Source organism: Vulpes vulpes, chromosome 1, assembly GCF_048418805.1.
Source record: "Vulpes vulpes isolate BD-2025 chromosome 1, VulVul3, whole genome shotgun sequence".
NCBI classification, from domain to species: Eukaryota; Metazoa; Chordata; class Mammalia; order Carnivora; family Canidae; genus Vulpes; species Vulpes vulpes.
In genome coordinates, this window is record NC_132780.1 from 95957927 (window position 1) to 95983153 (window position 25227).

Below are 25227 nucleotides of genomic sequence, written 5' to 3' on the forward strand. Positions count from 1 at the left end.
GTATTATGTACTGCATTACGTATATTTTTAAAAAAGATTTTATTTATTTATGCATGAGAGACACAGGCAGAGGGAGAAGCAGGCGGGACTCGATCCCAGGACCCTGGGATCACTCCCTGAGGCAAAGGCAGATGCTCAACTGCTGAGCCACCCAGGTGCCCCCTATATTATATATCTGACAAAGTTTCATGTGTCCTTGCTTTTTCTGAAGGAAATATGGGATTGCTCTTCATATGGAAATGGATCTTGCCCAGGATATCAAAATGGATCTTGGACAACCACTGGGTGTCCAAGCTGCTATGTTTTCATTTTTGGCAGGAGCCATATTCATCATGGTGTTTGGCAATCTTGCCATAATCATTTCCATTTCCTACTTCAGGATGCTTCACACACCAACCACCTTCCTCATCCTCTCCATGGTAGTCACTGATTTCCTCCTGGGACTCACCAATCGTGCCCTATAGTATTGTCAGATCAGTGGAGACTTGCTGGTATTTCAGGCTTACATTTTGCAAGATTCATTACAGTTTTGACCTGATGCTTGGCATACCATCCATTTTTTATCTTTGCTCTGTGGCCATTGATAGATTTTATGCTATCTGTTACCCTTTATGTTATTCTACAAAAATGACGATTTCCCTCACTAAGCGGTTGCTACTTCTCTGCTGGTCCGTCCCCCAAGCATTTGCTTTCTGGGTGGTCTTCTCAGAGGCCTACGACGATGATATAGAAGGCTATGATATCTTGGTGGCTTGTTCCAGTTCCTGCCCAGTGATGTTCAACAAGCTATGGGGAACCACTTTGTTGATGGCAGGTTTCTTCACTCCTGGGTCTGTGATGGTGGGGATTTATGGCAAGATTTTTGCAGTATCAAGAAAACATGCTCATGCAATCAATAACTTGCCAGAAAATCAAAATAATCAAATGAGGAAAGACAAAAAAGTGGCCAAAACTTTAGGAATAGGGATGGGTGTTTTCTTATTATGTTGGTTTCCCTGTTTCTTCACAATTTTATTGGATCCATTTCTGGACTTCTCTACTCCCGTGGTTTTGTTTGATGCTTTGATACGGTTTGGCTATTTTAACTCCACATGTAATCCCTTAATATGTCGTTTCTTCTATCCCTAGTTTTGAAGAGAACTGAAGTACATTTTACCAGGTAAAATTTTCAGCTCACATTTCCATAATACTAATTTGTTTACTCAAAAAGAAACCGAATAGGCTACTGTATGAATGAATTGAAGAAAAAAAACCTAGAACTTAGAAAGTCACTTAAAGTGTGTGTATGTGTGTGTGTGTGTCTGCTTTTGGCTACCATGGCAAGCTTTTCATTTCTAAGACTTGAGGAAAAAATAGGAATTTTCTCTTTGAACTCCAAATCCCTCTTATTCAGAATACATGATACACCCACTACTTTTAGGTATAATAGAAAGGAAGAAAGAAAGATAAAGAGAAGATGAAGAAAAGTCTGGAATGGTGTTAAGAGAACACACAGGACTTTTATGCCAGTTGGAAGGGATCAGGGCACAAGCTGAGCTTAATGACTGCTGCCCCCTCCTACCAGCACCAGCACTTTGTGTGATATTTCTATTCGCTTTTTGTTCCTTGGCACCTGACCAGATATATTTTGAAACATCAACTAATAATCACAGATAAATGAATATAGAAATAATTTAAAAATTGCATAATCTGTCAGAAACCAATCATTGGTTAGCAGAGTTAAAGCTTTACTAGATTTTACTGTGGTGAGATTAAAGTTTTCTTTAAAAAAAAATAAGGGCAGCCACACATTAAAGACCACAGATTTCACGCATGTATCATCTTAACCACAGCCGCTGGCAGTTTTCTGTTTATTTGCAGGAGACTTCTACTCTGTGTTTCCTTCCTCCCTGAGACTCATCCACATTTTGTGGATTGGTGTTCTGATTTATTTATTTATTTTAAGAGAGAGAACACACGTGTAAGTGGGGGTTAGGGTAGAGGGAGAGAGAGAGAGAGTGCCAGGCAGACTCCATGCTCAGTGTGGAGCCCCACTCATGTCTGGATCTCACAACTCTGAGATCATGACCTGAGCTGAAACCAAGAGTCAGACACCAAAGGACTAAGCCATCTGGGTGCTCCTGTATTCTGATTTTTAATAAATGTAAATATATACCAAAAAGTTGTGTTTTGTTTGTTTGCCTTAATATTTATGCATACATGTTTGAATCATAGAGTGGTAGGAGGAGAAAGCTAAAAAGAAAACTAATATTTATGGTGTGGGGGGCTCTAGGTACTGGAAACTATATATTTGTTAATTCAGTGTCCTTTTAACTGTAAACTAAGATCCATAAATAACTTGTGAAATGAAGTTAGTGGTCTGCAACTGATGGTGTGCTGCTAAGTATTTAACACCTGGCCCTGAAAAGAAAGAAAGAAAAACAAAGAAAGAGAAAGCTTTGATTTGTAGAATTTGACAATTTTTCTTTCTTTCTTCATATATATATATATATATATATATATATATCAAGAAAATTGTCAAATATATATATGTCAAATATATATATGTATATATATACATACAAATATATAAATATATTGTATATATATTGTGTATATATTTACATTATTCCATGAAACTGATTCATATATATATATATATATATATATATATATATATATATATATAAATTTAGCTGATTTAGCTAAATACATTTAGCTGGTTTTAAGTTATGATTGTAAGATCACCTGGCTTTCAGAATTCCTGAAAATTTAACCTGTTTTTGTCAGTGGATATGAGTGGTGCCAGTACACCACTGGCTGTAAATGACATTTTTCATGAAAAGCAAAGAACAGAAGAAAATAGATCTCAGAATATATCACTTATATTAAGGGTAAATATTACCTTACAACATTTTAATTTTAGTTAGTGTGTGTGTTAACTGCATTCCACTAAAATTTTTTTGGTTAATTTCTTTACACTATATCAATGAACAGATTAGCAATTTTTCCTCTTTGTGGAAGTTTACATAACTGCCTGTAAGTCTGCTTTGATCTTACTTAATTGCACAAATCACAAACAGTGACCATTCAGCAATCAGCTGAAATATTAGTTTTGCCCACCTGCCCAAAGATAGCCCTGCCACTTATGGTCTAGACCTTCCATCCTTCCTAGCCTGCTGATAGGTTGGTCCCTCCCTATAGCCTTAACTGGAGGAAAAATGGCAGAGATCCTTTGAGATGGTGAAAGAAATTGCAAGTACAAAATAAATGGAAACAATAATTTTTCAAGAAGAGAGTAATTAAAGCCAGATGCAGTTATGAAAGCTAATATGGTGTGTTGGATGCTATTGAGTCTATTTGGTGATTCTTTTTAATGAAATACTGATGTTTATGCTGTTTGGTGTTTGAACACACACATGCACACAGATGTCCCTATCTTTATTTTTTCTTTTTATTTTAAAAGACCAATTGCTAAAAAAATAAGTAAAATAGATTTTAGTTTTATTGTAAAGTAGAATCTTTTTTTTTTTTTTAAGATTTTTATTTATTTATTCATGAGAGACACACACAGAGAGGCAGAGACACAGGCAGAGGGAGAAGCAGGCTCCATGCAGGGAGCCCGAGGTGGGACTCGATCCCGGGTCTCCAGGATCAGGCCCTGGGCCGAAGGCGGCACCAAACCACTGAGACACCTGGGCTGCCCAAAGTAGAATCATTTTGAATTAATATTTATTAAATTTTCTCCCAATTCTTTGACATATGACTTTAGAAAATAAAACTAAATATCTTGGTGTAAGTTTGTTGACATTTGTTGAAGAGGTTTAGACATTCTTTTCTTTCTTTCCTTTTTTTTTTTTTTTTTTAACAGAAGGATGTTTGTGATGGTGGTTGATGTTTATGCTGGTGCCTACAGATGCGATAAAAATTTGGCAGCCCAGGCATGCCTGGGTGGCTCAGTGGTTGAGCGTCTGCTTTTCGCTCAGGGCGTGATCCCAGGGTGTTGGGATCGAGTCCCTCATTGGGTTCCCTGCATGGAGCCTGCTTCTCCCTCTGCCTGTGTCTCTGCCTCTCTGTGTGTGTCTCTCATAAATAAAGTCTTTAAAAAAAACTGTTAGCTCTATGTGCACCATAAAGTTTTTTACAATGCTTCTTTTCTTTTTGTCAGATATCCTATCCATATTTTAAAAACATCAAATAGTCCCTCCGTAAAGTTCTGCTCAGTTAGTCCCCTTTCATTGAAACAGATCATTTTTTCTATAGGTTTTCATGGCACTTTTTGGTTTCAGAATATAGTCATCCTGACTTGTTTGCTAGTGAAGGAAGTAATACATCTTCCTATATACTGTCTGGCTTTCATCATTTCCCAGATTTAGTAAAGTAGTCTCCCTTCCACAACCAGGATTTTTAAGGAATTTGCAAATGAGAAAACTGAGCCCAGACATATTAAATGATCTGTCCTGGATTATACAGACCATTATAAAAATGGAATTAGAACCTGGCTCTTCTTATGCAGTGTTCTTTGTCCACTGAACTGATTTTTTTCAAGATTTGTGACACTTTAATTAATTGGCTTTTCTTACTAAGGATTTTAGTCAAATTGATATAAATCACTAAAGCAAAAATAAATACTTCCCTCTTCCACCAATATCTTATTACATTCAGGAGTCAAGGTCTAAACAGCAATCTTTTCTAAATCAGACAATTGTCCCTCCTTTGGATATCAGCCAATGTTTAATTTAACCTACACATATCTGTGTATTTTTAATATATAGAAGGATACCTTATCTTTGGTACCTTATCCTCCCAGAATGAAGCCAAAATTCCCATGAAACTGATATAAAATTGTCCTTCATTTGGGAAAAAAACAAACAAACAAACTGAGAAGTACTTGGGACATTAAAAATACACAGAATATTTCAATATCCTCCAGGAAAGAGAGAAGGGCAATTACACTGGGGCTCTGCACTTTACTCCTCTGTTGGAGCTCCTGGATCTGAGTTCCCCACTTCAGGTCTCTTGAGAGCAGAGGCAAACTTATATGAATCAGATCAATCCTTAACACTGCACTTCCTAGAACTTCCTGACATCACACCTGTAAAGCCACCATAAGAGACTCAATGGTTCCCAACTAACTTTTCAGAAGAGGGAAGGTATTGGGTCAATTTAAAAAATTGGAAATGTACTATCCCTTTTTAAAAAAAAAAAAAAAAAAAAAAAGCCAATTTACTCTCTTTTACAAAATAGTTGGACCAGATCACTAAATTTCATAGAAAACCAGAAATTGTTGCAGTAGAGGATGTAGGATTTTTTCCCTAACTGGAAAATGATTATTATGAAATTTAAGTGAAAGAAACTTTGTAAATTTTCCATCAAACTTTGTTTGGCAAGGTTTGTAAATTTCTATGTGGTGGCATATAAAACATGTTTTTATAAAATTCAAGAACTATGCCAAACACGATTTAATAAATATAAGGTACTTACATGTCTCAATAATGCTAAATTGTACTCTCCTCTTTAATATTATAATTTAATAAACAATTCTTGTTATATACTACTTAATTCACTACATATTTCAATTTTGGTATTTTTCTCTTGCCAGCGGCATTGACTTAAGGTATTCAGCTGTTCTTTGCTGCTCAAAATTATTTACTCACTTCAGATACAAAGAGTGTCCAAACAAAAAATGCAGTTTCTTTATTGTCTAGAATTGTTCTTCTGGAATTCATTGAACATACAAATAACATAGGTATCTTGCTAAGAAGTGCACTTTGGGATGGCTTAAGATTTTTCATTTCCCAAAACATTCCTGGGAGATGATAATGTGGCTGTTCTATGGAACATGCTTTGATGAGCAAGGCCTAGTGTGAGAAATGATAAGCAGATGAAGCCATAGACTTTCTGCTGTCCAAATAGCTCAGATGTGAATTGTTATCATAATTAGAGAAAGAAAGACATGGTGGGAGGGTCACTGAACAGGAGCCAAAAGACCTAGGTTATAATGTTGGTTCCAGCCTTTAATGGCAATAGTTACTTCAAGCCTTTAGTTATAGTGGGGATGTGCCTTTCAAGTAATTTAGAAACTTTAAGACATAAAAAATTTTAATTGTGGACTGGGTTTCATTTAGAATACTGTTTATTTTGGGAGGAAGTTTATTACCTACGTTCTGAGCAGCACTTAACTGTTTTCCTGATATTTTAATCATTCCTAAACCAGATGTCTCTACTACCATGAGAGAAGATGCTTATTAACCAGATTTTGGGTGTTGGGATTAGTTGTTGGGATTAGTGTCCTTGCATTTAACTCAACAAGCTGTTACTACATACCTGCCACGTACACAGCTCTGTAGAAAGTGTTGCAAGACTTGGAAGGGTAATGGGGATAGACAGAAAATTTTTTCAAGAAACTTACAGTGAAGGGGCACCTGGGTGGCTCAGCAGGTTAAGTGTCTGCCTTTGGCTCAGGTCATGATCCCAGGGTCCTGGGATAGAGCCCTGCTTTGGGCTCCCTGCTCAGTAGGAGCCTGCTTCTCCCTCTCTCTGTTCCCCTCACCCGCCTTGTGCTCTCTGTCTCTCTCAAATAAATAAATAAAATCGTATATTTTTTTTAAAAAAGAGATTTACAGTTAAGATAAGGCTATGTTAGAAAACAATTGTGCCAAAAGGAAACAAAGGTATTTGAAATCAAAGTCCCTGTAACATGAGGAAGTGGAATCACCTATCTCTGTGATCTTTGGCCACCCTACTACTGTATAATTTCATGAGGTTAACTCCAAATGGGAGAGTCAAAAAAAGATCCTGGAAGGAAATGATACTTCTGCTGAGCCTTGAAGTGGTCAGAGATGAAAAGGGCAATCAGGTGCAGGAAAAGGGATTGGCTAAGCCATGGAGTGAGCATTTGCAGGGCAGTATGGAGACTGCTGTGGGCAGAGTGGCTGTGCTATTGCCAACTGCAGGAAGAAAAGGCAGCAGACAGATGCTGGTAACATATACTTGCAGCGTGCAGAAGCGTGCTCTGCTGTTCTAGCCAGGGTGTGCTTTCTCAGGCTCTTTCCCTTGTGTCCAACGGAAAACGTGTATGTGATCTTGATAAAACGTATACTTAGAACAGTTCCTCTTGGGCCCTCTAACACTTTCTCTGATGCATAATGATTTTAGCAGAGATTCTTCTGTTCTGCTGGTTTTCAAAAATGCCATTGTTTATAGCTAATTATAAGAAAGATGTTTGGCTTTGCTTTTTGTTTTTGCTCTTCTTTCTGCCCTCGCTTTCCGAAATGCAGGTTGCTCTGCCTGTTCGTGCATTTTTACTGTCACTTTAAATGTGTTTCCTGATGCCAGCTGCTTTTGAGAAGGCAACATGCTCAAGAGGTCACCTCTACCCGTGGCCAGCTGCTATGTGATTAGACAAGGCTGACTCACGAACTGTGAGCCATTTGGAATCAGTCATTTACGTGCCAGATGCTACTTTTACTTTTTGGTGTCATCACATGTAAACTACTATAGTTATAAAGTAGCCTTACAGAAAGAACTCTTTTCCTTCTGTTTTTTAGTTTTCAGTGTTATATTTGAATATAGTCTACCTGTCATCCTTGAAATGTCTTCCAAAGAGTCTTTGTAATTGTAGTCTTTAAACAGTCCTTATAGACTATATTAGGTATTAAGGAATTAAGCAGAAAAGATCCAATATATGAATTTTCATAAATTTCAAACTTTTGCTTTTTGTTTGTTTTTATTATACTACCTATACTATTTACACCTTGTACTGTCACCCTGCTGTCTTGGTTTAACAAATTCAATAGAAAATTAATACAAATCTGCTCTTTGGGTAAGATTTACTATCAGGATAAGCATGATGATAGAGCATTAAAAACAGAATTCATATTTGAGACTTTGTAGCTTAAGATAAATTTCTTAGAAGATTATATTAAAATTGACATCATTTTTTTGACTTGTGGTAAGAGAAATGAAACACTGTTAGTGTTAGTTCTAGGCCTTTGAATCAGTGCCGGTTTTGATAAGAGACTCTTTCTCACTGGCACACCATGAGCAGACTTTCAGAAGAGTGCATGGTTTCAGAGGCTAGTTTGAAATTTTATGTGGTTTTCTTAAGCAGTTGGGCAATCAGTTGAAATATGCAAGGCTTCAGCCTTAAATTCCAGGACAATCAGGATTCAAAGGAGAAAAAAAAAAAAAAGAAAGCACATTATTTATTAATGTCATCCAAATTTGTGTTCAAATTAAAAAAAAACTTTAAAATTTCCTTCTTATTACATTTAATTTGAGTCAGTGTATTAAAGAACAACAGTACTAATTATTCATATCTCCCTTTGCTGATCCTTCCTACTTGATATTTCTCAACAGTTAAAAATGAGAAAAATCTTAATTTGGATTACAGTGTATGTACGTACATACATACATAGATGGCAATGGCGATTTTAAGTTCTTTACCAAATAGGATCCAAAACAGGAGAATGTGTTTTCTAGCAGTGGTGATACTTGTATTAGTTGGTGCCTTGCAGATAGCATGTACAAATTTCTGCCTCCTTCTGTTAGAACCATGGATCACAAATTTCCCATTTTCTACTACATCTTATATAATACTAGCACTTTAAGGTTATGGAAATTTGATTCTGAACCTAAAATTTGCTGTTGGGCTACCTTTTCCTCCTACTAAAAATCAATGTGCTCACTGAAGATTCTCTTCAATGAGCTTTAGCTCCATGATATAATCTTGCATTGAAAATCTGACTTCTTACACATGTATGTGATTGGAGATACGCCAAACTTTTTATCAGTCGGTGCTTGAAAGTGAAACTTAAGGGAGAAAAAGAAAAAGATCCCCAGAGTAAGTTCCTCAAATTATCAATATTTGAACATTTTAAACTTACAAAAATGGCAATTTCATAGAGGCATGTAGTTCAACATAGTAAATTACATGGAAGATTCAAAATAAGACAAACTTGGAGGAGATGCCATAATTCTTAGGAGGAAAAGCAGGGAGGAAGGTAAAAATAATGCTAATGGTCTTAAATATTTTCAGAGACAACTTCTCCATTTCATAGAGGAAACTGAGGCTCTGGGACACTGAAAAACTTGTCCAAAGTAATATGGTTAATAAGTGGTTCAGCCAATCATCAAACCAGGTCAGCCTGATTTCAAAGCCCTACTGTAGGATGTAAGACAGCTAGGAGACTGGAAACTGCATCACACAATACATCTTTGTAAACATTCATTTGAGGTCTTCTCCAGTTCTGAAAGTACCGAAGTACTGAAAGTGAAGTTTCCCTTGTATAAAATAGTAATGTGCAAGGTGGAAAATTTGACCTCATGTCAAAACGCCTCCTAGAATCCTCTCAATCCTTAAAGTGGAGGAGTTATTTATATGCAGTACTCCCATGATGTTGTTTCAGGGTCATAATTGTCATCATTAAGGTCATATGGGCAATTGAAATGTGACAGGGAGTTTCTTGGGCAATAATATACTTGAAGTACATAAATCTTCAAGGACTTACATACTGTGCAAGTTTAATTGTGAGTCTGTACTTTCCATACACTATTTAATTTATGAGAGTATGTGAGTTTCAGCTGGAAGAAAATCTCCAACTCTGCGAAGTGATTAGGTAAGGTGCTAAAACATTGCATAAATGACTGGAAAGAGCCAGTATAACCCCATCTTAATGCATTCATGAAACACCAAGGAGTCATGTGCCATCACTGTCACCACCTCCCAGGTGCATTTAGCTGAAGCAGTCAGGAGCTCTCCCCCCCCCGCCCCCCACTGACTCTTTTGTATTTATCTAAACTCAGTATCTTGAATCCTCTTCTCAGTAGCCTAAGGGATCAGTAAAATATGTCTACAGTAATCTTTCTACTTGTCTAAATGTTGCCTAAATAACAAGAGATTATTTTATAGCACCATAGAAGCAATTTAGTCCTGGAAGATAAGCTCATGAACTGTGCTCTTGGATCTAGTCTATTTGTTTATAGCAAGGTTTCAAGCATATTGAAGCAACTGCTTTTATTGGAAGAATGCAGATATTTTTTTAAACAAACCATAACTTATCATTTATTTATATTTTATTCATTCGAAAATTTATATTTTTATTAATTCAAAAAGTGTCTGTCATAAGCACCAACCAAGTTGCTGAGAAGCCGGAGGTTAATAAGATATACAGCTTCCTTGCCTCATGATAATATATTAAAAAGTTGTGCCTGATAAGATGTAGCTGTTACTTAGAGTTTATTTTAGGAGGTAAAGTCAAGAAAATACAAGATGTGAGTTGGTGTATATTTTAACACAGATTACATTCAACAATTGTTTATCCAGTGCTATCACTTGTATGCTAAAGTGGGGTCCAGGTTAAATGCTCATAGCCTTTCCTTGGTGAAAAAGAAGAAAGGAGTGGAGGAGTATCTACAGAGGTAGAGACTTGGTCAGATGTACCTCAGAATGAAAGTACTATTCAGTGAATTCCTACATTGGGCCACATCCTTTATTCCTTGTCTTTCTTTCATCTTATTTCTGTTTTTCTTCTTTCTATTTGTTTACAGAAAGATGATTTAAAACTGATGACCTTTCGGCTACCTATCATTCACAGACTTTCAGAGCTGGAAGAGCCTGTAAGGTCCATCTAGTCTAGCATACCTCCTTTGACCAGAAGCTCACAGGTAGGGAGAGGTGAAGTTCACACTAGAAGAAAAACCCTGAGTCCAAAGTTCTAGTTCCCTCTTCTTTGGAAATAAACCCTAAACTAGAGCAAACAGGAGAGCCACGTGGAAGCCAGCTCAAAAGAGAGATCCTCTAAGACTTTCTAAAGAGAAATCTTCCTGAGTCTTGGGAAAGGAGCTTCTCCATCTAACATGACACAGGTTCCTCTGTCATGACAAATTCTTTTTTTCTCTGGGTTAGTCAGGAAAGAATGATAGAATCAGAAGGAATGAAAGGAGCTTGCCAAAATGCTTGCCTGAACCAAGGTGCACTCTGGTTGAATCTCTATGGCTTGGGAGAATCTGATGTAGGTCTAGAGTCTCTTATGTCTGACTCAGTCAAAACTGGACTTGTTTTTCTGTAGCCCACTAAGTAGATATGATACACTGTGAGAGGTACACTGTCAAGTGTCTCCAGAACCAGCCAGTGAGCTTATTTTTCATGGTAAGGTGTATGTCCCCAAAGTAAATAGCAAAGCAGGTGCAATAACTTACTAAGAGTTTGGATTTATGCCAATTTGTCCATTATTTTTCATTTAGCCCACTGTGATCAATAAGGGGAATCATGTGAGATTTACTGGCTCAAGTCTGTGAACGTAAAATTGGTGGTCCCTATGAGTCACTCAGGGATAGCATCTATGACATGGCTCCAGTAGTTAGAATTTCAGATGAGTAATAAAATTCAAGCAACACAGGGAAGAGAAACAAGGAGGATAGGGAAAAAGAGAAGGACAGAGGAGAGGACAGGAAGGGAATAGAGAGTAGAGAAGCTATGAAGCATTGACCCAGGTTCATGGTTTGACCCATAGGTACATGATTTTCCTTATATTTCTTTTTTAAAAAAATTTTATTTATTTATTTATTTATTTATTTATTTATTTGAGAGATAGTGCACAAGCAGGAGGAGAAAATGCCCCAGTTTTCCATATATTTCAACAGTCATATCCATTTAAAACTCTTACAACATCTACAGACTCTTTAAAAAGAAGACTTTGAAATATTGAAAGAAAGCATAAAGAAAAACACTGTGAACTCACTTAGTTTTCATGTATTAAGTATTTTTAGGAGAGATGTTAACTTGTAGTTCAAAGGAGTTTCTAGAAAAGTCATTGTTCAAGGTAAAAGTTGACCACAAATTCTTTTTTTTTTTTTAACAGCTTTACTGAGGTATAATTGGTATACAAAGAACTGCACAATTGGATTAGTTTGGACATACACAAACACCTGTGATACCATCTCCATAATCAAGGTAATGGACATTGCCAACACCTTCTGCCCATCCCTTTTTAGTTTTAGTTGTTTGTGTGTGCGTTTTGAGAACACTTATATGAGATTTAGCCTCTTAACAAATTTTGAAGTACACAATACCATATTGTTAATTAGAGGTACTATGTTGTACAGCAGGGCTCTAGAATTTCTTAATCTAGCATAACTACAAGTTTACATCCATTGTACAATGACTCCCCACTTCCCCATTCTGGTAATCACTACTGTATTCTCTGCTTCATGAGTTTGACTATTATAGATACCTATATAGGTGGAATAAACTCTTGAAGAGCTTCCAATAAATTAAAAAGAATAGAGCACTCAATAGATAAACCCATGTTGAGTAAATAAATGAATGGATGGAATCGAATAAACGAGAACAGGAAAGAATAAGCAGTTGAAACTTTTCTTTCCCTAATGCAGCAAATTACACATTCCTTGAGTTATTTTAAATGATTAAATAAATAAATATGGAAATGAATTAATAACAGATGACTTTGAATCTTATTAAAATCTCAGGAGCTCACATTTATGGGAATCATTTTAAGAAGAGAAGAAACACTGATTCATCTTCCTAGAAAAAGGGTTTTGAAGTAATAAAGCACCATGGATCTAAGTTACATTCCTGAAGACTTACCAGTTGTCCAAAATTTGGAAATAAATCCTGCCCTCCCATCAACCATTCTTTATGTTGAATGCAAAGGATATAGAAAACAATTTTGAAGAACAAACTTAAGGACTTCCCCAGCAAATATTCCATACTACTATAAAGCTACAGTAATTGCACAGTTACCATGGTGCAAGGATAGAATACAGCAGAAATTCCAGAACCAGATCCACATATATATGGTCACCTGACATAAGATTGCAGCACCACTAAATGTATACATATTGTAATCCCATCTATAAAAATTGTAGGAGGGGTGCCTGAGTATCTCAGTCAGAGAAGCCTGCAACTCTTGATTTCAGGGTTGTGAGTTTGAGTCTCATGTTGTGTATAGAGATTACTAAAAAATAAAATGAAATAAACTTTTAAAAATTTGCAAGGACAGGAGAATCTAATCTTCGATGAAAGAAGACAGAGTAGTGGTTACGAGGGAATCATCTGCATGCTGGAAATATTCTTTTTTTTTTTACGATTTTATTTATTTATCAATGAGAGACACACACAGAGAGAGAGGCAGAGAGACACAGGCAGAGGGAGATGCATGGAGCCCGATGCAGGACTCGATCCTGGGACTCCAGGATCATGCCCCGGGCCAAAAGCAGGTGCTAAACCTGCTGAGCCACCCAGGGATCCCCACATGCTGGAAATATTCTATGTCTCTTCTGGATTATGGCTATGTAGGTCTATATGCATTTAAAAACTCATAAGCTGTATGCTTGATATTTGTGCACTTACTGGGTATGTGTACTACAATAAAAAAAACTTTTAAGAATGTAACAGAAAAAAATAATAACACATTTTAAGTGGGAATCACAAAGCTATGGTGATAAAGGTACTAATCTGCTAAATTCTCTTAAATATTACAAATACTGAAAATGACAAATTTACAAAGATTACTTTTAAACTGAACATAGATTATATTAATAGTATGAATTTGGATGACAGCACTCTATAACTAATTCGGAGCCTCATGCGCATGAGTTATAAGAGTATTTTTTTAAAGACTTTTATTTACTTATTCATTAGAGACACAGAGAAAGACAGAGACATAGGCAGAGGGAAAAGCAGGCTCTTTGTAGGGAGCCTGATGCGAGACTCGATCCCAGGACCCTGGGATCACGATCTGAGCCGAAGGCAGACGTTCAACCACTGAGCCACCCAGGTGTCCCAAGTTATAAGGGTTTTTAAACCCTGCATACAGCTGGATAAAGTTCTAATTAATAGTTTGAATGACATATATAAAAATAAAATAAAGAAAAGCTTGTTTAAAAATCTATTTTTTTAAGGAATGCATGCATATTAAAAAGTGCAAAAGGAACCAAGGTCTGTACATTAAAAAAAATAAATTTCCCTCTAGTCTTTGTCCTTTCATCTTATAGACCTCTTTTTTAGAGGCAATCTCTTTCCTACATATCTTTCTGGACATACACAGGCATCTCCACAAATAATCATATATGTACATATTGTTCTCTCACAATTTAAAAAAAATGGCAAAATATCTATACATGCTGTTCTGCCACTTAGTTCTTTCACTTAGTACACATCTTAGGGAGTCATTCTATACTGGGGAACAGTTTTGCCTAATTGTTCAGAAAGTCTGTAAAATATTCCATTATTTGGAAATATCATAATTTATTTAACTGGATCCCTACTGTTTCTGATTTCTGTTGTAACAAGTCATGCTGCAGTAAATATCCATGTAAGCACATGTATATTCATCATTGGATATCAGTAAATACCTTAGTTGTTAGCTTTGTGATATTTGTTTTATCGCATTTCAACGATTACATTATATCACTCCTCCTTCTGTGACTGAGCACAATGCATAGTTATTGATGCCTAACCAGAGGGATCCAGAACAGACACAGTGATAAACTGGAATCAAATCCTGTGCTCTAGAAATTTGAATCCTAGAAAAGAAACATAAGAAGAAGAAAGAGAAGAAAGCATAAAGGCAAATGAACACATATTTCGCAAAGCTTCTCAGGTATAATATACCTAACCTGATCCATTTAAATTTTGTGTTTAATTTAGATATGTTACTTATTTAGTGTATGAAGAGAATCCTGTTGAAAATTCAAGTGTGCTGTTTGTATCTATTAATTGTCTGCCCTTCCCTCCTTCTCTCCTTCTTTCCTTCCCTCCTTTTGTTTTTTTTTTTGCTTTAATCTTTGATCTTTATTTTATTCTTTATTCATTCTTATTTCTTTTATTTTAATTTATTCTTATTTATGCTTTGTCCTATACATCTTCGGGGATAAACAGCTGAGAGTGGTTTACTGGTAAATTAATGCCAAGGAAAGAAAAAAATCTTCCTAAGGTCATTGTTTTTCCTTTTGCAAACTAAGTTCTTTTAGTAATAATTAAGTCCTGGTGCTCTAAAAGTCCTTTTACCCTCTGTAGAGCCCCAGAAGAGCTGTGACCATTGGTCAGACAGCTCAGAATCTGACTGCAGCAGCCAAGTCTGTACTTTATGCTTTATCAGCTCGGAAGCTCACTGAGGAGTTATCTTCATGCTAAATAATTTTGTTGAGTCAAACACCATTGAAGCCTTGGAGCCTCAGCTTGAGACTGGACAAACTCTTACAGCCATTAAGAGGTCACACATCCTCCAATATCTCTTAAGAAAATTTCATGATTAATTTCTTTTGGTTAAAATAACAATTTTCCTTTCTACTCTCCTGACAGGATCCGGCCTGATACAATGAAAATTTATAAAAATATACTATAGTTACTGGTGGTCCGTCTAGGAAGAAGCTTAGAAAGAGAAGTTTTATAAACCCAGATAAGCATAAAAAGAAAACCCAACCTCTTTTAACCATCCCTATTTGCTGAGGCTTTTCATTTTATAAAGAAAAATCCTCAGAGGATGAAATAAAGTTAGTTTTTACTAGTTAATTTAAATACAAATAATTTTATTCTTTTTTTTAAATATAAATACTTAAGCTCTGATGCTGTCTAAAGCATTGAGTATTTAGATATAACAGTTCTGTGTCCCTGATGGATGACAAAATTATCAATGTAAACAACCTGAAGCTTAGTGTTCAGAACTGAGGTAGCCTAATAGAAACACTTTCCCCCAGGGATCACATGACACCTACATGGTGCTGGGAGTTTTCACTTTTCATTTGGTTGGTTTGAAACATGGTTCTTCTTACTTTTGTTTGGCTGAGACCTTCATATGGAAAATTATGGACTTCATTGCAGTGTGAATATCACTGAACTGTGGATGGCAGTAAAAGGAAAGGGTATAAATGAGTCAAATTTTCACTAGGGATTAAACTTTTTAAAAACGTCTATCATTTGGTAATAAGTGGAGTGAGCATTTTTTTTGGATTTTAACTAATTATTTTTCCTTCCTTACTCTTCCTTCTTCCTTCCTTGTCTCTCCTTCCCTTTCATTTTTCTCTGCTTTGGCCTTCTGTGAAGCTAGTCCATGCTGTTTCTTTGAAGTCAAAGGGGAAACCGCACAAACTGACTCACTCCCCAAGAGCCAATTCTCTGGTGACCTGCTGTAATCGTTTTGCTGGTAGCACATTGAATCTTGTTAAAGGGCACACCCATCCAAAGTAGGACAAAAGTAGGTAATGCAGTCTCAGGAGGCATATTCTGTGGATATGTACTGGTGACAGCTTAGCCTGCTGAGAGTCTACCCAGAAGAGCTTGGGCCTACGTGCCTTTCCTGGTCAGGTATCAGCAAAGAAGAGAGCCATGAGGCACAATGCCCAGTTGCACAGTAAGAAACCTTAGTACAACAGATAATTCATCTCTCAATGATTTTAGCTCCAAATTACCTAATGAGACAAATTCTGGTGAGCCAGAGAAAAATATAGTAAAAGAAGGAAAAAATTAGATTTATTTATTGATTGATTGCACATTGAAAGGAACCAAACTTAAAATACTGACCTAAAAAATATATCTCGATAGTTAAAAAAAACCAGAGATTCTAAAGAGGCAATGATAGGAGGACCCACAGCTGTTCTTTCTTGAATCTACTTCACAAGTAAGCACCCTTATGGGAGAAACTACTGTGTGAGTGAGATACATCAAAGTAAGATAAAAACTTTTTTTTTTTTTTTTTCTCGCAGAAATAGTCTCAGAGGTAAAACAGCTGAGGTATGTCACCAGCTAAGAGAAGAAAAATCATGCCTGGTAAAGCAGGTATGTTATGTCCTTCCTAAAATTTCCACTTTATTTACAATACATTATTGACCTTGATGGATATTTTCCCTCTTATTTGAGGGAAATGCAAATATATTAATATTTAATTAGTATTTAATGACTAGGGAAAATTATTATGTAAGTCCTTTTCCATTTTTTCTTTGCAGTGCTGGGGAAATCATTCTTTCAGAGTCCTTGTGTCTATTTCCTTATTAGGTTATCTTTTCCTTATTAGGTTATCTTTTCCCTTAAGGAATTCTCCAGAGTTGTTTGCAACTGTTTCTTATTACTTCTTAGCAAAAATAACTAGCAATTTCCTATGCCTATATCTGGTGATTGTTTACAATGTTGTCATTCATTTGGCATCTGGAAATGTTATTGGTAAAAATCAAGAAATATATATATATCATATACATATGATAATATTCTCTAGTAAAAGTGAGATGTCATAGTAGATTTAACTTTGTTTAATCTTATTAAAAATGATTGTATATTTTTTGAAGGTGAATCTTCAAAGTAAAGGAATCTATTCTGTTATAGTTTTAAATAACAGACAAAACCCAACTGTGCTTGATTTCATGACAATTTTTCTTGTTTAAGGAAGCAGTAGACCAGCAGCCATGTAGGCATTTGCTTACTTGCTTTTGTGATTTGTGGCCAAGAACTTAAGAGTATTATTACCTTTGACATTACTTTCACAATTCACCTCTGTAATAACTTTTTAAGTAAACGCATGCATTACTCTTTTAGTCTTATTATAACACTTAAATGTTTAAACACTTACCTGATATATGTCACCTTGCAACACAATCTTTAGATGATGCTATTTCATTCAGGCAGCTGTTTTACACTTTGTTTCCTCCCACACAAAATAAATAAATAAGATGAAATCAACGATACTCACTTTGCAAACCTAGAAAGTTATACCAATTCTTTCAGGCATTAAGTTTTCGAAAATGAAACTTCAGACTCTCCAAATTATACCATGAACTAGTGAAGGGTGTATATTTTTTTTACAAGGAATGCTGTGTCTGTGGATGTACAGTGACAAATGCTTAAGTAATTTTGTGATACCTGTTATCCACCTTTAAAGATAATTTTTTAAAGAATTAAAGAAAAAATTTAAAGTCACAAAAATAAAGAAAATAAAAATCAGAATAAAGTTAATTTATTAAGGAAGTTAATTTGGTGTTTAAGATTTCATTATATCCAGTATTTTATGGCTAAAGTGATTAAGTAGTGAAATTATTTGTACTGTGTGTTCCAAAATCAATAATCCAATTTAAATGGGACTTGAATAAGTTTTTGTCCTTTTTACCTCTTACTTCTCCCTATGTTTTGGTTTCTCAAGTTCAACTCCATTGCATAATATTTGATTGGATAAATGTATGATTAGATAAAACATATCTAAAGAAAAATGGTAATCTGAGACATTAAATTATTATATCTAGAGCAAATAAAATGTGTCATAATGTTAACATTTCAAATAATACACATTGGAAAAAATTATTGAGCTATAGTAGCAAGTACTGTCAAAATTTTCAGTTATTGTATTCTTATTTAATGTATTCTTCTCAAGCCAAAGTCCACTTCTTCAACCTGGCCTTATAGCTCAGGAACGTTTGTTCTTGGTCATCAGAGTCACACATCCAATTCTGGCATTGGAAAAACAAATCAAACCTCAGTCATACTCTGGGTGAGTCAGTCTCATTATTTTCCCATTTTTAGGTCAACAGCATAAATTATGTAAAGTGACAGTTTAAACAGTGAGCACGTCTGTGTGTCAAATTTGTTACCAATATTAGCCTTGGAATCTATGGACAAGGAGACCTCAACTTAAATTCAAATTCATGGATGCAGTTGCTAAATGGAAGGAGATAACCTATGAGATTTACAGAATCTATCATTTCAGCATCCCCTTCCCTATTTTTTAGATTACTCATGTATATAATTTTGTAGGCTTTAGCACATTTTTAGTTTACCATAAATTGCTCTAAATTCTAAAAACTATATTGTTCACATTGGAAAGAGAAATGTTTCTTAAATTGAGTAGATGTGTCATGCAATGGGATCCAGAGCATTTGCAAATACCCACAAGAGAAATTAAGGGGGAGAAAAAACACAATTTTTAGATTGTTATTATTGTTTGAGCTAAACACTAAATTATGGTTTCATAAATCCTGGTTATTCTTGAGGGGCTTTTATCAGCAAACTGGTTAATGTAAGTAGAACAGACAAAAGTCTTGATGTGTCTATAGAACTGGAATCCTGAGTAAGGACTATATATTAGTGCAATCAGAACATGGGCACTTTCCTGGGTCACTTAGGTGGTTTTAACTGGGTTACTCAGACATTGGGTGACAATATTCATTTAGTTGCTTTTAATCTCTTCCTAGTTAAGAGGCATTCCTTAGATTGATAGTATTGGCATCTCCCAAGAGCCAATAAGAAATGCAGACTCTCAACCTCCATTCCAGAATCAGAATCTGTGTTTTAAAAAGATCCCTAGGTGATTCCTATGTACATTAATATTTGAGAAGCAATGCTTCTGGTAGATAGGGAGTTTGATTTGGGATTGGATATGCAGCTAGCTGGGCCTTTCTGGAAAATTGCCCACCAACAATTTTTTATTGTTTTTCCTCTTTCTTTCACAGAATGGAGAGAAGCATAGTACTTTTGCAAAAGACTAATAGTATCCACAGGACAAAGATGATGAATTCACCTGACATTTACAACCCTCCAGAACTACAGTTTTGCTTTGCCTTGGTCAACAATTCATGCCCTAGAAATATGAGGTCTATGCTGAGTGTGTGTACCATGTATATTGTCATGATTGGTGCTATAGTGATGACCATGTTGGGCAACCTGGTTGTGATAATTTCCATTGCCCACTTCAAACAGCTTCAGTATCCTACCAACTTTCTGATCCTATCCATGGCCACCACTGACTTTTTGTTGAGCTGTGTGGTCATGCCTTTCAGTATGGTCAGGTCCATTGAGTCTTGCTGGTATTTTGGAGACCTCTTCTGCAAAGTCCACAGCTGCTGTGACATCATGCTCTGTACCACCTCTATTTTTCACCTCTGCTTCATCTCAGTGGATCGCTACTATGCTGTCTGTGACCCTTTGCATTATGTCACCAAAATTACCATCCCTGTAATACAGGTCTTTCTGCTCATCAGTTGGTCTATTCCCATCTTTTTTGCCTTTGGACTGGTATTCTCAGAGTTAAACCTAATCGGTACAGAGGACTTTGTTGCAGCCATTGACTGCACAGGTTTGTGTATATTGATATTTAATAAACTCTGGGGGGTGCTGGCTTCCTTTATAGCCTTCTTTCTCCCTGGAACTGTAATGGTGGGGATTTATGTACACATTTTCACAGTAGCTAGGAAGCATGCTAGGCAAATTGGCATGGGTCCTATCAAGAGACAAGGTGGGTCAGAAAGCAAAATGAAAGTATCATCCAAAACAGAAAGCAAGGCCACCAAGACATTAAGCATAGTCATGGGAGTGTTTGTGTTGTGCTGGCTGCCCTTTTTTGTCTTGACAATCATAGACCCTTTCATTAATTTTACAACTCCTGAAGATTTGTACAATGTCTTCCTCTGGCTGGGTTATTTCAATTCCACTTTCAATCCCATTATATATGGCATGTTTTATCCCTGGTTTCGAAAAGCATTGAGGATGATTGTCACTGGAACAATCTTCCACCCTGACTCTTCTACCCTAAACCTATATCCTGCAGATACTTAGGCAATGTTCTCCATTCTCCAAAATTCTTTCCTAGTAGGGAATCTTGGATGATCTTTTCCCAAAAGTAGGGCCATGAACTTCCTGGGTAAGGAGATTCCTCCAGTTGGTGTTATGGACACTTAAGTAGGAGCAATAGATCTAACCTTTTGGGTGTACCAGAGCTACCAAAGTGGTTGGTTTCTGGAGTTCTGGGGAAGGCACCTCCAATAAAAAGAAACTCTGTCCCATGGCCTGCTAATTCCTGAATTTACAAAATCAGGGATTTAGAATTCCATTCTTTTGGCTTAAACCCAATGGAGGATCCTCTTTTTTTTCTTATACATATCAGAAGAAGAGACACAGTTGGTTGTCATACTCATTTACAGCCACACCAAGTTTATCTAAATCTTTCTTAAGATTATTGTTATATCTGGGGCACCTGGGTGGCTCAGTTGGTTAAGCATCTGCCTTTAGTTCAGGTCATGATCCCAGGGTCCTGGGATCAAGCCCAGACCTGCATCAGGCTCTTTGCTCAGCAGAGAGCCTGCTTCTCCCTCTGCCTCTGTCTGCCACACCTGCTTGTGCTCTTTTTCTCTCTTTCTGTCAAATAAATAAATAAATAAATAAATAAATAAATAAAATCTTTTAAAAAAAGATTATTGTTATTGTATCTTAGAAGAGTGGGGGAGAGAACTTGAGAACACTGGGAACCTGGATTATTGAGCATGTGAGTGATGTGGAAGGGGAGAAGAAAGCAGACAAGCGCAACTACTTTCATTTTTTTGTGTTCTGACTTTAACCTCTTGCAAAAAGAATTGATGTGAGTTTTGTAATATTTTGATAAAATTGAAATGTCTTATTGAATAAGAAGAATAAATAAAGAAAGAGTTTGGGAATATATTCTTTCTTTCTCCCAATATGTAACTGTGTGTGTGTATATGTATATCTATATGTATGTATGTGTATATATACATATATATGTATGTGTGTATGTATATATGTATATGAGTGTGTGTGTGTGTATATATGGCCTGTGTATATACATATAGGTGGTATTTACACATCTTTGGGTGTCTGTGTGTACATAGTAATTATTCACCGAGCTTCATTCACAAACTTAAGTTCCTGCCCTACCCCAGAGTTTTAGGATAATACTTAATGCCTCAAATCTCTCTTCATGTCTTTTTCTTCCTTCTATCCCATAAACTTGTTTTGTTACAATCTTCTTTTCATCCTTCACACCATCTCTTCATCTCTCTAACCTAGTTTTCAACCAGGGACAGTTTTGCCCCTTGTGGACATGTGGCAATGTTTGGAGACATTTTTGGTTTTCACAACCAGGGAGGGACTGACAGGGCTACTGACATTGAGAGGGTAGAGGTAAGGAATGCTGCTAAACAGTCTCCAACTGCTGCACAGTTGGAGCTGCACAGACAGCTCCAACATTAAAGGATTATCTGGCCCCAAACTTCAACAGAGTCCATGGTTGAGAAACTTGTTTTAACCTTAGCTAAGCTCACAGCTTCAATATCCATGTCTACGTCTATATAGATTTCTTTTAAATATATTTCTTTTCAGCTGTATCATTTCTTCCAACCTTGAGTCCCTCATTTCTTACTACCAGTGAAATATTTTTTTGAATGTTCCATTAAGATCTCAAACTCAACGTATCTAGCATCGTCCCTCTATGCACAGCCCACTAGCAAAGGCATATAGTGGAAAATGGCTTATTGACTCAGAAACATTTGCAATATTCAAAATACAGCTTTCATGCTCATATAGTGAGCTTCCTGAGAGAATAGAAATCAGATTTTCCCTTCCCTTTCCTAATACCTCAATAGTGGAAGTGTTTTATAGAAAGGTTTGGTCATGTAAAAATATTGTTAACTATCTCATCGATTGACAGGTTGGAAATTTCTTAAATGGAGATATTCAATGAAAGAACTTTTCCAGCCAAATAGAATATATCTACAAACTTATAACTGTTCATATGTGGCCAATGCAATTTATTTATAACCTTTGCCTACTTTTGTAGGAGGTAAGGTTACTTTGCAAAATGTAACTTTCAGACACTGGTAGGTTTCAAGGAGAAAACTTGTTACCATCAGCATAGGTTTTAATGATAAGTGCATTTTATTACAGTAATTCTTATAATAATATCAGAATGTTTGGTTAGCCATACCGTCTTCATTCTTTGACCTGGCCAAGAGACATTAACTTCCAGGCAGGACATCTTACTCTTTAAGGTTTCTAATGTTCATATACATACATACATACATATGTATATGGTTGAAGTTTCTAAAGTTTATTATATGTATATCCTAAATGCTGTTGTGAACCTTTTTGTTTTTTTGACTCTATTCTCACTGTGGACTAACTATTAGGAATGACTCATTACTCCAAACACATTTAATAACATCTCTATTAGATTGAGAATCCCCAATACTCTCTGTATGCCTGTGTTCTATTGAATATCAAGAGCTTCCTGGGGCTTCTGCTTGTAATTTAGTCATTTGAATATAGCAAATTTGGTCTTGAGATGTTTCACCAAATTATTGTTGTCAAAGAACAGGAATTGAAATTGAAATTAGGTTTTGAGATGCTTAGTAGAGTATTGGTTTATTCTTTAATGATTACAGTAATTCAGTCCTTTAGGGGGAGATTTCCTCTGCTCCTAATCCTGAAGGTAAAATTCCAGAGGCTAAGATACTGCTTCCTTTTGAAGAACCAAAGAAGCAGGAGGAGTTTCTGAGGATTTAGGCAAAGATAGACCTCCTCTCTGGGTCTGATGGGGCAGTAGATAAAGCAGTGCATGATGGCAGGAGCGTTTTGCAATCGGCTTTCCATAATGGGTCTTCCTCTCTCTTTAAGGATTCAGCAAGGCTATTTGAACTGCTTGAGCCTAGGGACTGAACAGGAAGGGCAGCCATTCACTCAGTACATACTCATTTATCAGTTGATCCTCAGAATAGCATAAAATGTATGACTTAATATCAAGGAGTTCAGATCTGAGGCCACAGAGTGGTCCTTTTTGTAGGCCAGCATTTTCTTTTGCCCACTAAGAGCATAGTTAAATAAGGGAGAAATGAAAAGCAAGTGGAAGCTTCTACTTTAGTCACAGTCATTCCTTACCTTAATAAAGGACTTTAGTAATTTATGAAGGATACCTGTGAATATCAGCTCAATTGTAGCTAGTCGGAGGAAAAGTGAATCATTCCATCATTGTTCCAAATCCAGTGCTCTTCTTTCCAGAACATATCTAGGTTGAATAGAGCAGCCATTATCTCAAGAGGATGGTGGCTGCCATAGACACTTTGTTCTGTATTGAAAACCACTCAGTTCAATAAATATTCACTGCTGAGCATCTACTATGTGCCAAGTGCTACTTCTGAGTGTTTTTGGTTTAGAGATGAATAAAATTGAAATTCTGGCTTCAAGGGGCATATAGTCTAACAGGAGAGACATAGCCAATCAATTACAGTACATGGTAATTTGTCCTATGATAGAGCCAGGCACAATAAGCAATAGGAATGTGGAGGAGGAATATTTTGCCCAGCTTGGGATGTAAAGAAGACTGTCCTCATTTTAGGTCAAAGGAATGTGATTAGATTGAGCTACTTCCAACCATTGAAATATCTGATTTTAGCACTCCCTCTAATCTCTAGCATAAATCCTTGTTTCTTTAAGAGATCATGAAATTTTCCAATATTACAAGATTCAAAACCAGGTCTAACTCTTGGTAAAGTCCATGCTTACCTCATCTACTGCTAACCTAGGTTTTCCCTTTCGTATGCATTTAGTTGATCTTTGGATTGCAGAGGAGCTACTAAAAACTAGAAATATTATATTCCCTAATCAAGATCTGAAATGCTTCTTTACTTGTATCTTCAAGGGAATTGTTTTTACTATTCTTTCTGCAAAAAAAAAAAAAAAAAGCCCTCACTTCCTTAGACCTTAGTGATCAGTGTGATGGCTGTTTCAGACTACAAATATGAATAGAGCCAATTCTTAAAAACTTACTGACTGCCTGTCCTAAATATTGATGAGCATTTGAGGGTTCCTTGGGGATCATTGACTAGATTTTTTCTTTTCTGAGAATATCTCCTAATAGCTTTTTTATCTCCTGAACTGACACTAATAGTTTATTTCAAAGTAGTCTGACATTGCTTTGGGGGGAAAACATTAATATTTCTGCCTTATAGCCTAGGCTAGTGGCTTTAGTGTTATTAAATAGCAAGACTAATTGTTAAAATCCTAAATCTAAACAACACTTTTGACTATCTTATAAATATTCTACTTACTCTAATTTCCTGTTTCTAAAATATATCGCCACTTTGGGAAAAGCTTTGGAAAAGGAAAATCAATAAATCCCAAGACAAGCAAGAAAACCTGGAGAATCCAAACTGCAATGACTTTTGCTCCTAGTTGTTATGTAACTGGAATATATTTCTGAATGTGAGTGGTAGAGGGGGTGAGGGTATTGACTCAAGATCTGAACTAATATCTACTCACACTCCTGTTTGTCCAACTCTGCTTACTCTTTGACAGGAACCATTCTTAACACTCATTCAATTTCATGACAAAATTTTGGTGTAGGTATTGCATCATATTCACTTAATAGATAAGAAAACCAGGCACAGAGGGTTAGGTAATCTCTGACCTAGAGATCCCACAACCAGAAACAGTCTTTATAATACATTCTACATCTCTAA

General features: G+C 36.1%; 2 protein-coding genes across 2 annotated transcripts; both read left to right on the forward strand.

Moving 5' to 3' along the window:
- Window positions 1-214: 214 nt before the first annotated feature.
- TAAR2 (trace amine associated receptor 2) lies at window positions 215-1221 on the forward strand. Its single transcript, XM_025997824.2, is given in 2 exon segments — window positions 215-449; window positions 451-1221. Coding segments are annotated over 2 exon segments (987 nt in total). The 5' UTR covers window positions 215-233.
- An 18268-nt stretch (window positions 1222-19489) lies between these two features.
- LOC112919444 (trace amine-associated receptor 4) lies at window positions 19490-20536 on the forward strand. The gene has a single exon (XM_025997838.1). The coding sequence runs from the start codon at window positions 19490-19492 to the stop codon at window positions 20534-20536; it is 1047 nt and encodes a 348-aa protein (XP_025853623.1).
- The last annotated feature ends 4691 nt before the right edge of the window (window positions 20537-25227 follow it).